The sequence below is a fragment of the Ixodes scapularis genome, unplaced genomic scaffold, assembly GCF_016920785.2.
Source record: "Ixodes scapularis isolate PalLabHiFi unplaced genomic scaffold, ASM1692078v2 PGA_scaffold2__306_contigs__length_199485367, whole genome shotgun sequence".
NCBI lineage: Eukaryota > Metazoa > Arthropoda > Arachnida > Ixodida > Ixodidae > Ixodes > Ixodes scapularis.
This window is the reverse complement of record NW_024609857.1, coordinates 125,876,958-125,892,337: the sequence shown is the minus strand read 5'-3', so window position 1 is coordinate 125,892,337 and position 15,380 is coordinate 125,876,958. Positions and strand designations below refer to the sequence as shown.

Sequence of the window (15,380 nt, the reverse complement as noted above, 5' to 3'; positions counted from 1 at the left end):
TCCCGACTCGCAGCTTGGCTCGCGCAGTGTGGCAACCGTCGACTTCGGTCGCACGGAAGCTGAAATGAAGTATAGAGGCACATTCAGCTGCTAGCGCGCTGAATGAACCTCTTGCGGAAGTTTTATCACTTCGACTGATGTCCGCTGCAGGATAAAGAAGCCTTGATTTGAAAGTGCACTTACGGCTAAAAATCTATTTGTATTTTCATGTATGTTGTTTTCTTTCAATTTTGAAAATTGCTTGTGCTTCGTATCTTTATTTAGATTTTTCTGTACTCTTACAATTTGAAGAGTTAGCGGGAATTTTTATCTCCCCAATGTTCCTGAGAACTTTAATCCAAAGTCGTCTATACATTCCAATAAAAGAGAGGTCACACATAGTTCCTTTCATGTATACATTTCGACATGTAAAACATTCATTTTACGTTAATTTTTTCATGCGGATGTATTAAGGGCTGCAGTAAGAGGCAAGTTTCCAAACTGGCGACTGAATCTTAAGTCACCCATACAAACCACCGTCTTATTGCGTCTCATGGCATTTCTGGCATCACCTTAGATCATGACTTAAACGCTACGTTTAGTAATATGGCACCATTATATTAATCAACAATGTTTAGCGCTCTCTCAACTAGATATTTTTATCTTTCAGGATCCCACAAAGACGTCAGTCTACCCGGCCGTGACTTACAGCGGGCGTCATCCCACAACTTCTGACGCTGCAAGAATGACGTTTGAGAGTCTCAAGCTTCCAGCTCTGGATATCCCGGGGGCTATCGAGCTGGCCTTTTGCGCGTATCGGGCGTTTAATGTGGAGTATGGCCCACACGTGAAAAACACGTTTCTGCTTTTAGAAAACCTGTGTAACATGAAGCAGTCTCTGCCATCCGTGGCTGCGATGAAGGCGGCAACAGCTATTCGTTGTTAGCCGCGTGCTGTTTACTGCAATGGGCTGCAAGTAGCCCATTGCTGTCAACAACATGTGAGCAGTTGGAGTGAAATTGTAAAAATATTTTGTTTATGAAATAAAACTGTGATATTGCACCTCATGTAATTCCATGAAAAGCTCCCCCACCACTATCCACCACATTCCTGCGTGGTGTATTTGGAGGGGCATGTGGTTTTAAATAAAATCACGTCATTTCACTACGGTTCTTTATAGCATGAAAATTATTCCATTGAAAACAGAATCCAGAGAGTCCTGTGCAGGAGTCAGGTAAGTCTAGGAAAAAAGGATTCAAGTAATTCCCTTCGGGGGAATCGTGGGAAACCAGGAACGGAATCTAACAATTCCCGATAGAGAGTCACGTGATTCCAGAAGAAAAAGAATCCAGTGATTCCCGTAGGGGGGTAGCCTGATTCCTTTGGATATTGGAGTCTCGTGATTCTAGTGAAAGGGTCGCCTGACTCCTGCAATACTGGAGTGCCATAATTCTACCGAGAGAATCCACTGACTCCTTGTGAGAGGGGATCAGTTGACTCCAGAGAGGGAAGTCGTCACGTGACACCACCAGCTGAGAGAGTCAGCGGACTCTAGTGGAGAGGGCGTCTGATGACTCCACTGGGCGCTAGAGTGATTTGAGTCTCTTAAAGGAGCCACCACAGGGACAGACTTTGACTCCCTCAAAGGGAGTCATCGTTGATTCCCTTTTTTTTAGAGTGTAAGGGGCTGCCCAAAGATTACGCAGCAGGATGGCTACAGAGCACCAGCATATGTCGTACTATAGCCTCCTTTATACTGACAAAACCTGGCAGATTGCCACGAGAAGCGGTCGCCGAAATGGAAAAGGTGGAGTGGCATACAACAGAGAAGAGTCTCGCCGCAGCGGACTCGAAACACGAAAAACATTTGTTTTGGGTCCTCACCACTGCAAAAGCTGTGTGCTGACGTCCAGGTTCCCCGAGGAATGGCTCTTTAATGCTCTGTGCTATCAAATCCTCACGCTCCAAATCTGTGACCAGGCACTCTATGACTCCGTCGTCGAACTGGCAGGCTTTGTGAGTATAGAGGTGCTATGGTCTTACTCTAACCTACTTCGCTCCTTTTTTTTTTCAGGGGGAGAGCATCGCCTTGTTTGCCTTCTTAAATAAGAGGGTTAGACTGTTATTATTAAATTGGTGCAGACAACCACTTACAAGCTACTTTCGCTGTCGTCAAGACCTACGCTATTGTTATCAATGCCGATCCTCGCAAAAGAAAACAAGATAGGGGAAGGGACAAGAGCGGAGGCAAGCCGTGCCGTTTGCGTGGTCGATGTAACTACTCATTCTAAAGATAGATCACATGTAACTATGGTTGTTTAAGATAAATCTGTTTGAAAGGGTGTCTTCGCTATGCCAATCTGTAAACATTTTTTTTAAGCTGGAGACCAAGTGAGATAAGTATCATCCGTTGTCTTCTCAACTGGTTATTTCAATATTTTATTAGGAGTACTTGGCCATGACTTAAAACAAACCACAGACAAGATTTTGGGCTTATGTTCGAAGGCGGTTCTTTCCTGCCAAACTTGAGAAACATTTATCTAAGCAAAGATGATAAACAAATTACTATTAATTTTAGTGTCCCACCATTTCTGCATGCAAAAGATGCCTATATCGGTACAGCACACAAAAAGTTAAAGGATATTTTGTAATGCAGAGATACATTTTTTTGTTACTCAGATGGAAAATTGTGATGATTACTACCTTGTAGTAGGCCTTGTACATGAAGCGTTCCCTCACATGCACACAGATGTTAAAGCAAGTTTTTAGCCCTCTCTAAATTCCATCGTGGCTTGCTTTCGTTACAACTAAAAAGGGAGCACAATAAGACGAGGACGAGAAAGGAAGAAACAAGCACTCACTACCAACTAGTTTATTCAGAAAAAGGCTTCCCTTCCTTCCTTGTCCCTGTCTTAATGTACCCTTTCTTTCATTGCAGCCACGAAGCAGCTTGCCCAGCAAAGATTTTTAAGGCTTTCTTTGACTGCACTAAACACTCTCAGTCAGGCACGTAGCCAGGGGGGCGGCCCATGGGGCCGGCCCCCCCCCCCCCCCAAATCTTCGATTTCGCTGGGACCTCCTCTCGCCCCTCCCCCTCATACAGCATTTTGTCATAGGCGCCCCCCCCCCCCCCCCCCCCCCCCCCGAAACAAATTCCTGGCTAAGTGCCTGCTCTCAGTAGATGAGCCCCAGTCTTGCCTAGCACCTAGCTTATGCAGGGTGCTGCAGAACAGGTACAGCTAGACTTGGTACCCTCCCCTCTTTCCTCAGTAGGGACCGTGCCTCTTGTGCTTCAAGTGCTCTCAGTGCACTTACTTATTTATTACTTACGTTCCCTTTGAGCCTTAAATTGATATTCTTTTAAAAGAAAAAAAGTAGAATTGCAGCAGCAGCCTCCTCCGCCCCTCCACCTCTCTTTCTCTCCATGGGAATATTTTAGGTTCCTCCTGATGGCAAAAAAATTTTGAATGCAATGGTCTGCATTTTTATGGTGTCCATTTGTAACCTGATACATCATCAGGGTGTCTACCAACCTGAAATTCTCAGGGAAATCGTCAAAAATGATACTTCATCAGGGAAACTGACCACTGAAAGTGGAACGGCGATACGGAACAACGCTTGACGGTTGCGCAGGGGCACGACTATGCTGAATAACGTTTCCGAATTATGATCCTTCGACCCAGAAGTGGTCAGGAAGTTTTTATCAAAATTGTCAACGGAAATTCTAAAGAAGTCAAGGAATTTGAAATCAGTAATTCGGTAGACAGCCTGATGCACCGGTTCCACCGTACGAAACGCTTCACAATCAAGTGAGAATTGGGGAAAGCGAAATATAGAAAGGCAGCAATGGGCACCTGCCCCACTTGCCTTCACTCTGCTGCATGGACTTCCCATCTATGACACTGTGGGCACTTAACATGGCATCGACAATTTTACCTTGCTCACCTACAACTTCGTCTGATTTCCAGAACTCATTTCTTATCATTGGCTTTTTTTTTTGCCAGGACCCAGTAAAGACTTTCGTGAACCCAACGTTACTTTTCACTGGAAGGCACCATGGACATCGAACTGCATGTGCGTTGTCTGTGAGGACCTATGAATCGACGTCCTCGACTTTTCAACAGGAATCTCTCGGGTATTAGCCATGTACTGAGCGTAGAAAGGTCAGTATGTGGGGGAGAATCGACGAGGCACACTTTTTGTGCTTGAGCACCTCATGGGTAAAAAAATACAAAGATTTCGGTAAGAGCTGTGAAAGTTGTGACAGCACTCGGAGCACATCCTTAGAATAGGGAAAAAGAATTACCAATAACGGTTACTGTTTTAATGTTTTCCATATGTATTTGGTGAAAATTCCAGCTCTAATACAAAGGTTTGTGTGTTCCATTGTGTATCCAAAGTTCTGTTAGATTTCTTTTCTTTTTTGTGCATCTGTTGATCTGAGGATCCAAACCATAAGAGAAGAAACTGCAAAAAGAAAAACAAAGCTTTGAAAAAACACCAAGTAGGCAAACAAAGCTTTTATAAAACTTTCTGCCATATTTTTATTCTAATTAAATCCTCAACACCAACCAGGCAAAGCAAGCCTTCACAAAACTTGTCGTTGTAATTTATTTTCGTTCTTGTCTAATAGTTATACCAGTTTTGTGTATTAGTATTATTTCTTATGATGTTATTTGTTTAGTTATTGTGATAAAATACCTGTGATAAGCCGAACGAGGCTTTTGAGCCAATATGTATCACATTAGTTTCTAATAAAGTAATTGTTTTAATTACTTTTGGTTTGTTTGGCGTACATGCATGGAAAGACTCATGAAGTTGCGTTTGCACAAATGGCAGTGATATGAGCTGAGAGAAAACAGCTATCTTTATTGTTAAATTTGAAGATTCCTGCAATTTATTGCCACCCATCTGTCCACTCCAAGCGGGCACGAAGCAACAGAACATGCTCGTTCACACCAGCTCCTGCCAATAGTCCAGACATGTGATAAAGAAGATATACAACCTATTGTAAATGATAAGTACATTCAAACTAATAGAAAGTTAAGCTGCCGATTAAAAAAAAACTTACTTTTTTTTGTTGTGTGCAAATTCCAATGTAACAAAACAATGCTATCCTGAAAGCTTCTGTTGTGTTTCACGATAAATGTTAGAGCAGCATTCAGTTCAGCATCGTTAAGACCATCATCGTTCATTTTTCCAAGTTTCGTTACAGGAAATTGTAAGATATCAGTTCTGCATTTCGACGTTTACACTTGCAGACAATGGATGTTACCGCTTCTTTTAGGTGGAATCGAAGTTTCCATTTCAACTTTTATACTTTCACACTGTTGATGTTACTACCCTTGTTTTAGCAAAATTCAAGTTGAACCTCGCAGGCGGCAAGAAATCTCCTAACGATCACAATAGAGAGTTTTAGAATAGCGAACGCTAAAGCTTTGCGTACGCAAAAAATAGCGTCATCGCCACTGCGCATGCTCCGAACGCAAACCAGGGTTTGCGCTTTGCGTGCACAAGTTTAGCGCGCGCTATTTCTCGGAAATAGCGTGCATACGCGATGAGTCGTTGCGCTTCTCCAAGGAGGATTCGTGATGAGAGGTTGGCTAAAGCCAAGACGAGCACAGTTAAAAAAAATGGCGGCTTCCAGGATTATGTCGGCGGCTGCTTTGGCGGCGTTGTGAGTGCGACGTCGGCGGCATCCTCGTGAATACGATCTTCAATACAGGACGACATTCTACTCGGTTTGGCAACGATCACCGGCAACTTGATGCTTGTGACGCACGAACATTTCTCGGCGAAGGTACGATGTGCGAAGGTCGGTACATGAGACCTCTCTTGCCGAGGCGACGCAAGCGGACACGACCGGCCAACCGCTCGCGTCGAATTCTCATGTTTAAACAAATCTAAAATGGTACTCTGGACCAAAAAGCTTATTTTTTTTTCCTAAAGTACAATATTTCGTGAGTGAAATAAAAATTGTGACTGTATCTTGATGGTGTCGCAAGCGCGAGATGCTTGGGCTTTTGCGTCGCGACGGAGAAACGCTATTCTAAAACACTCTCGCATCGCGTGCGCTAATACAAGCGCTAAATTTAGCGCTAGCGTGCGCTAAAATTACGTACGTTATTCTAAAACTCCCTAATGCCTCCCTTTGTTCAACAAACTGATCCTTGACTGGGGCTGCTATACTCCAGATAAAGTGAGTCAGCACTGACTATCTTTCGGAGAGTCGCTCATACACTCCCATGACTCTTTTTGCGATAGGGGTCGGGGGACTCTTCATAAAAAGATGGTCTTCACAACTCTTGTTACAGAGTCACGGGGATTACCAGAAAGGAGTCGTGTCACACTTTCTCCGTTGAATAAGAGTTGTTAAAGAGTCGCATTTCACTACGTCACCTGGAGTCGCCCATACACTACCATGACTCCAGTGTGATGAGAGTCGCAGGACTCTTTTTTAAATAAGAGTCAAGTGACTATGCAAACTGGAGTCGTGGAGGAGTCAAATCTGTAGCGCGCAAAGACCCCCCCCCCCCCTCTCTCTTTAAAGAAAGAGTCGAGGGACTCTACGAACTGGAGTCGTGGAGGAGTCAATTCTGCGGCGCACCAATACCCCCAAAAAGAGTCATAGCGACTCTTTTTTTTTTTTAGTGTTGCCACTGGATGGCGCTGCAGAGGCCGTGGCGGGTGAGGAGAAACCTCCTCGCCCATCGATTGATATATACTCGGTAAGCAGGGGGCGAAGGGCCTCTTAGAACTTCGGGCGCTACCGAGCCCAGGCAAGTGTAGGGCGACCGGATCTAGGGTAATCGCGGGACACGAGGCCTGGGGGCCCTGGTTTGCGTGTGATGTCGCGTGTATTTGTAGTTTAAATTCAGTGTTTTGTAGCGTTGTGTTTTATTGTACCAATAAACGAGGAACGGAATCCCGCTCCCGTGAAAGAACCAGGCTGGACTCGGTTTGTTGACGGTCCGCGTGGGATCTGGCGTATTGGCGGCGGTACGCGAATTCCTACAGAGCGCAGCTCTTAGGCGCCCGTTTCCGGGTTCAGGGGCGTCGGCGTAACCACGCGTTGCAATATGAGATCTTTCCCATAATAACGTCACGTGTGACGTCACGAGGGTAAAATGTTCCCACTAAATTTGGCGGGAAATTTTTACCCTCGTGATGAAATGTAAATGGAGTGTCTACAATTGTGTTAACACTTCTAGTGCCCTCTTTTCCTCCAAAATAAGGCAATCGTAATAAAATTACAGGTAAACATTTATTTCTGACCGGTAGATTAAAATACAAAACAATCATATATTTTTCCCGAAACTTGAATCTATCGCGACTACAAACAATAGCGAGACAACAAAAACGTCAACAAAGAGTGCACCGACATCGGTGGCAAATTGCTGTATTACGTGATGAGAACCGTTATAAAGCTGAAAGTTACAAATAAATGGGAGCACGAAACAAACACCTTTTACTGAAAAAGAAAGCCGGTTTGCAACAATATGTCACTGCAAAAGGAACAAAATCGGAGTAAAGTGATTAAGCAACAACAATTGTAGTTGGAATGTAATTTAGGTCGAAATTGTAAAATAGTTCGCTTTGTCAAGAAACGTATCTAGGGTATCTGTCGTCATACGGCTTTTGGTATTTTGACATTTATTTGTTGAAATATTAGCACCGGAGATTAAAAGATACCAATCAGCTTTTTAACAATAAAGTAAAAAAATAAATACTTCCTTGATAGAAAACTAAATTATAAAATATCCTTGAATATTTCGATTAGCCACGTATAATAATGTGAGTTCAGTCCAGTTTTACTTAAATTCGTACTGTAAGGATAGTGGCGTCAACAGTTTGACCACTCTAGAATGCTCCGCACAATCGGTATTTCAACTTAACAAGCTTGACGTGTAGTCAATGGTGTGTTTTATCGTCAATTTTAGCTTTTGTAAGTTTATGGCGATCAACTTCACTGACAATAAATTAGAATAGAACCCCTGTACGCTAAAGGGTTGTACAAGAATGAGAAGGCCGACCTCCATGTTAGGGCTCCTTTCAAATGATAACGCAAAAATCCGCATTAAAAAAGTGCCATGTTGGGGTAGTTTTAAATATAAGAATGATTTTCGTGCAGCAATTAACCTACAAGTTAAACGCTGAACGTTACAAAAACAGCGACAAAGGCGCTTAAAGGGATGGTGAACCGAAATTTGGATTTCAAAAAACAATGCAGGAGATGTAGGCGGAACGCTACGATCCCTACAACACTACACGTAATGCGATATCTTGGATGGACGGCCGTATTTTTGGAAAAAGTGGTCGAGATTGAACCAGGCCGACGAGGTGCATGACGTAAAAATATATCGTTTCCTTCTCTCTTCGTTTCGCCCCCTCAAGGCGGCGAAGCGGAAAAGACGCGAGACCGTTCCCCCTCCTTCTTGGAAAAACAAGACGTAAACGTATCTGTCGAATGCGCCACCTTTTTATTAAAAATACGGACATCCGTTCGAGATATCGCTGTATGAGTGATGTTTTGGTGTTTGTAGCATCTCGTTGCACGCATTTGCCGCCGTGTTCTGTGGAATCCAGATTTCGGTTTAGCATCCCTTTAAACAAAAAGGACGTTCCAGCTACCAGAGTCGTATTCCTAAGTGTCATTCGTTTTCTGCATTCAATGACATGCGGTCATTAAAAGCAGAAGCCATATCTCACTAAATGGCATGAAAGTCAGGCATATGCGTCTGAGTCGGGAGTTTAGATTTTTAGGAATTCTATGCTAATTCCTTTCTGGCAGAAACAATAGTACACCTTAAAAATGTACAAAAATATCCGATCTCTAACATAAACTTCTAACTGTTCAATGCAGAAACCAACTCTTCTATATTGTTTCGCTGTGTTTAGAATGTATATGCGACCCTGTAGGAAAGGAAAATATAAGAAGCCGCGCCGACAAACTTAATTTGCGAATTTGTTCTAAACATTTTTGCTGGGAACAACCTTTGCAAAGCTATTGAACACGTTTACTTAGTTCTTCGTTAATGTTTTGGTTTTGTCTCAGGTGTTGAACTCATGCCATTGTGATAAGGGAAGGCTCCTGGCGAAAACTAAAATTGTGGGTCTAAGCATCAGAGACGGTATTTTTAAGTTATTCATCTCCGTCTCAGCAAACTTCCGACCTCGTGTTAGGACAACCACAGATCGCAGCACATTGAAAAAAACAGAGGGAGACCATTGACCAGATGCATGTCATTCGCACGCCGCAATATTCCGCTACTATTCACACATTCGTCACAGTAATAATATATTCTATATTGACTTCCTGCTTAAATATCATAGATTTACATCGTGACTTGTACTTATTCCCTGAACTGGTGACTCTCAGCCCCGATGACTCGAAACATTGCGCCAACCTAATAAACATAAGAACTATACCGCACTACAGCTGTTGTTTTTGTAAACAAAAACAGAAACTATTCGCAAAACAAATTGTGAGAGCAAACATCCAGGAGCAGCCCGACAGTCTTTAAGTACTTTTTACATAGGGGAATTAACACTATTTAAAAAGAGTATTTTAAATTATGCCAGACAAGTTTTTTCGCAAACATAAAATACTATTACAGATGAGTGAAGCAATAAAAAATAGCATAATCAGACATTTCCAAGTCAAAAGACTTGAGTCTTCACAACATATTTTCTACTCACTATAAAATGACTTGTCTCTGAAAGAGCTTTAAGATGATGGAAAGTTATGTGGTGTGCAGAATAGACAGGTGGAGTTACCCACATCTGCAGTGTCCTTCCAACCACATTTGTGTTTTTGTTTTTGTCTTTGTTTTTTTCACAGAGCGAGCACCCGTTTACGGTATAGACTGTGGAGACATTCCTCGTCCTTCTCACCAGAAGCTACACTTTTCTCTCGGATTCATCGGAGAGTCCTCACTGCAGCTGAATGCACTCGCAAACTCTGGCGTATTTTTCAGGGGCATGTTACACCTCACGCTGAAGTCGGGGTAGCGACGACCCGGACGCTTATTGGAGCACCACTTGTAGCAGAAGGCAACGAAGAAGAGCTGGTCGCTGGTGTATTTCTCCAATCCGCCGAGATGAAGCAGAGATTCGGGAAGCGACGTTTCCGCTGCGTACGCGTCCAATAATCCAGGTAGGCCGAGGACGTCGCTCATCATCTCGGAATCCTTGTCATCATCCGGTTCCGAGAGGTCGGGTGCCGCTCCGCCCCCCTTGGCCGAGTTGCGGAGGCATAAAACACGCTTATTGTACTCTTCCATCGATCGAGGAGTCCACCAGTCCCTCGAATTCAAGTTGTCGTCACGCTTTTTGCTGTTTACATCAAAGGCGTGCATCATTTCGTGAGCAGCAAGGTGACCCACGGAGCCGAAGTCGACCGCTGGTATGGTTCCGAAGAATGGTGGTGTCAAAAGGGCTGCGGGTACAAGCATGGTGTTTAGCATCGGTTGGTAAAGAGCGTTGACCAGGCTCATGTCGGTGTTCACCTTGATGACCGGGGGATTCTCTGCTAAGCGGTCCAATACCTTCCGGGCGGAAACATGTGATGCCTGCAGCCAGTTCTCGATGAACGAAGGGCCAACGTCTTTCAAGTTTGCGTAGTATTCTTGAAGCGTTTGGGCGGACTCAGCCGGTTCGGGATAACCGACGATCCTCTCCATCTTGGTGAACTTTCTGAGTGCAACTTTTTTCGTGGTATCTTCGAGCCAAGATGACTCTTCAATTCGGCGACCGATCGAATGAGTGATCTTTTCAACCATCGCCCTAGCGTTAGACACTGTCTTGTTTGTAACTGCGATGTGGAGATATACAGAATACGCCGCATACTGCAACACCTCAAACGTGTGCTTGAGACACCGCTGCTCCCACTGTTCTTGTAGGCTGTTTATTTTGAAAGACCCCGGTGCGCTATGTACTACCATCTGCCTTAGCTGTATGGACACGTCCCAGCTCATCCAAAGCCGCAGATGATCCCGTTCTAACTTGTCAAACACGGTTCTGAGAAACCTGTTTACATAGTTGCCTGGAAACGCCACGTAGTGCTCTCCCGGAAGAGCGCCCTCAGTGAGGCCCCTCATGTAGCTATTCCAAAGATCACCTGAAGCATGCATGACGACTTTCTCAAACGTTCTCAGAAGGAAGATGGGCATCTCCGGTTGCCCTTTATCCTCCACTACCTTTTGGCAAAGTTTAATCAGAAACTCATTCACGGTCGTAATTATGGTGGTCATGTTATGTTTTTCTTGCTCGTTTTCAATTCCCAGCCAGGTTAGATGCTCCATGACTTGCTCAGTCGAGGCCTTTTGTCTTCGGCAAAGAGACGAACGCATATGCAACTTCAAGTAGCGGCTTCCGGAGATGGTGTGCGCCTCGTCCACTTTCAGGTCGAACAGGACCGAAAGGCCATAGTTTAGCGTAAAGTCCAACATCAAAGCCGCCGGGTCCACGTCGGAGTAGATGACAAATGGAGCTTTCCGTGCGCGCAGGAATTCTAAGATGCTTTTTCTTGCGTCTATATCGGAATTGTCGGCGTCCAGAATGCTTAAACATGACTGAAACAGACCCGCTGCTTTCTGGTAGGGACTCTGATTTTCCGCCGGAACCTTGGTGTATTTCAGGGCTTGAACCACGGACGCTGTTAAATTCGTTTGATGCTGACCAAACACGCTGGTCACCTTGGAGCTCGGCGCTGCCTTCCAACCGCTGCAAACGTACTTGTAGAAGTTGTCGCAAGGGTCGTACATTCCCGTGAGTGTCTGCTGTAAGGCGCTGGACACGTCTGTGCATTGTTGAGTCTTGCACGTCCTCGATACATTCCCATCATCGGCCAAATGTTCCGATTTTGGTTCATCGGAAAGAACGGTCACAAATCCAAGCGAAAACAAAGTCCCAATGACGGCGGCAGCTAACACGACAACGGCTAGGATGACACTTCCAGCAATCATGGCAGTGGTCCATCTTTTTTTAGAGGCAGGCCTCTCTGGTCGTCTTTCCTAAAAAGAAAAAAAAAACAATAATTAAAAAATGTACAACAAAAGCTTTAACTTTTTATCGCCATTGTTTCCCCATACCTCAAATTATGTAGCAATATGTACGTAAAATATTATTAATTTTATCAGATTCAATTGTGGTAACAACGTATGTAATATTTAATTTACTAACCATCCGGCCGTTTATTCTCTACGACTACTGATAGACTCCAAGCATTTATAATAGAGTTGTAGGGCTGTATGACGTCGTGACGAGGATAACACTATACTTAATTTGTAACCAGTTCTTTAACATAGTGGACGTAGAAGAAGGTTATAAAATGATATATAATTTGTGCTCACAACAAACGCCTGCTTCCAAAGATAGAAGACGACGTAATGTGACTTGCTGAAATTCTATCACGTCAAAGAGAAAGAGTGAGAGTAATAAGCTGATGGTATCTAGACATATCGTGCAAAAATGAGGACTGTGGTAAGAAAGCACGAGACTAGAGGAGAAGTAACAGAAAAAGAAGAACGTTATGACGTTGTGGCGATAGCCACTGAGAAAAGAAGAAGAAGATCGCGTGCAAATAAAAACGAGGAGATCAGTTCGATTTTGGAATGCGTCAGACGTAGTCGCTTTTCGTCTGTCTTTCTCTACATTGGTGACCCGGACGTCCCAGCATGGAACGTCAAAACGTTCCCCGAGCGGATGCTGGGCTTCCTGCAACCTCCGCTGCGACCGTCGGCGCCTACGCTGTTCGCCTGCCTCCATTCTGGGCACAGTACCCAGAAGTTTGGTTTCTTCAAGTCGAGGGAAGCTTCCGACTGGCCAACATAATATCCCAAGAGGTACGGTTCAGCCATGTCCAGGCTTCGCTGCCGTGCGAAGTGGCGCTGGAGGTCTACGACATCCTCGCACGACCACCTGCGACGAACCCGTACGATGCGCTCAAGACTGCCATTTTAGAACGCACAATGCTTTCGGAACAAAAACGCCTGCAGCAGTTAGTCTCAGCAGAAGAACTGGGCGACCGTCGCCCATCGCAACTTCTGCGCCAGATGCAGGCGCTTCTCGGCGACCGTGCCGCGACGTTCGACAGCCAGTTTTTGAAAGAGCTGTTCTTGCAGCGACTCCCACCGTCGGTGCAAATGATCCTGGCGACTGCATCCGACTTGTCCTTGCCTGCCTTGGCTCTCCACGCCGATAAGATCATGGAGGTTGCAAGCCAACACCCGTCAACATCTACCGTCTCATCAGTACAGCGCCCCGAGCCCGCAACTCCAGCGACTCGAGCACCCATAGCGGCCGCGGTTACTCGGGATGAAATCGCAGCACTGCGAGAAGACGTGCAACAACTACAGGAGCTTGTCACAAGCACATTGCGCCTTTCACGACCTCGCAGCCCTAGGCGATCCTCACAGACCAGAAGCTCCCGCCGTCGTTCTCCCTCGCCACAGGCGAACCACCAGCCAAGGCATAACCAACAGCGGCAAGAGCAACAGCACTGCTGGTATCACCAGCGCTTTGGAGCTGCTGCGGAACGCTGCACCAGGACTTGCAGCTGGTCGGAAAACAAGACGCGGGATCGCTAGTGGCGACGAGCGCTCCCCCAAATAAGCAAGGTCGCCTGTTCTACATTACGGACGCTACCAGTGGACTGAAGTTCCTGGTCGACACAGGAGCTGAAGTGAGTGTGCTACCCGCAAATTCTTTTGACTGCACACTTACTCCTATCTGCCACCTGCAAGCAGTCAACAGCTCCAACATCCCCGTCTACAGGAAGAGGTCAATCTCGATCAACCTTGGCTTGCGAAGGACGTTTCGTTGGATCTTTCTTGTAGCCAAGGTCAGTCACGCTATTCTAGGAGCGGATTTCTTGTCCCACTTCTCTCTCCTAGTAGACATGGCCCAAAAGAAAATTCATGACTCAACCACAGGCCTTTTCGTCACCGGCCAAACCTCCACACTCCAGCCGTTTGCTTTCACACTTCGCCAACCAATACAGTCGCCCTACGGGGACTTGCTGAGCGAATTCCCATCGTTAACGGCAGCTCCCGACTGGAACAAACCGGTCAGGCATGATGTCGTCCACCGCATCATCACCAGCGGTCAACCTACACACGCGAGGTCTCGTCGGCTAGCTCCCGAAAAGCTTCGCGTCGCTCAGCAAGAGTTCCAACACATGGTGGAGATCGACATTGCTCGCCCATCCTCGAGTAGTTGGTCCTCTGCACTCCACCTAGTCCCGAAGAAAACAGGCGACTGGCGGCCCTGCGGTGACTATCGCAGCTTGAACGTGGCTACAGTCCCCGACCGTTACCCCATCCCCAACATTCAGGACTTCACCACCAACCTGAACGGATGTACCATATTCTCGAAACTCGACCTACAGAAAGCGTACCATCAGATCCCGGTCGCTCCCGAAGACGTAAAGAAAACCGCAATCGTCACACCGTTTGGACTTTTCGAGTTCACCCGGATGCCTTTCGGTTTGCGAAATGCCGCGCAAAGCTTCCAACGCTTCATCGACGCCATTCTCCGCGGACCACCTTTCGTTTTCGCCTACGTCGATGACGTTCTTGTCGCCAGCTCGTCGCCGGAGGAACATCTACGCCACCTGCGCCTAGTATTCGAGCGTTTTGCTGAACATGGCCTGATCATCAACGCAGAAAAATGTGCGTTCGGCGTCCCGTCCTTGAAATTCCTGGGCCACGTGGTAGACTCCAATGGCATCCGACCTCTTCCCGACAAGGTGAAAGCGATCACCGATTTCCCACGTCCAGAGTCGCTCCGCCAGCTCCGCCGTTTTCTGGGCCTGGTGAATTCCTACAGGCGGTTCATCCCAGGTTGCGCGGCAATATTACTTCCCCTAGAAGCGCTCCTTCAAACTACGAAGGGTACAACAGCCACTGTTGACTGGTCTGACGCTGCAGACAACGCTTTCACTACCATCAAGGAGCGTCTCGCTTCTGCTACCCTCTTAGTTCATCCAGAGCACGACGCCCCCACGAGCGTGATGGTTGATGCCTCTGGATACGCAGTGGGAGGGGTGCTGCAACAACGCATCAACAACGAGTGGCTCCCGCTTGGTTTCTTCTCCAAGAAACTTACACCAACCGAGCAACGATATAGTGCCTTCGGCCGTGAACTCCTCGCGGCTTACCTTACCATCAAGCACTTCAGATTCTTCCTGGAAGGACGATCGTTTGTGATCTTTACAGATCACAAGCCACTAACCAATGCCTTCAGATCATCTAAGGTCACATAATCTCCGAGAGAGACGCGACACTTGGCATTCCTAGCTGAGTTTTCTACCGACATTCAGCATATCAAGGGCGTCCACAACATCCCCGCCGACACCCTCAGCCGCATCTCCGCAGTTCAGTACCGCGGGTGTGACCTTA

General features: G+C 46.0%; 1 protein-coding gene across 2 annotated transcripts in view; it reads right to left on the bottom strand.

The window, feature by feature from the left end:
* Nucleotides 1-7,224: 7,224 nt before the first annotated feature.
* LOC8039194 (membrane metallo-endopeptidase-like 1) overlaps nt 7,225-15,380 on the bottom strand; it is a 62,263-nt gene continuing 54,107 nt past the window's right edge. For both annotated transcript variants that reach the window (XM_040207928.3, XM_029966490.4), the window contains one exon: nt 7,225-11,993. In XM_040207928.3, coding sequence (XP_040063862.1) covers nt 9,870-11,993 — 2,124 coding nt within the window. In that variant the 3' untranslated portion in view covers nt 7,225-9,869. The remainder of the gene's footprint in view (nt 11,994-15,380) is intronic.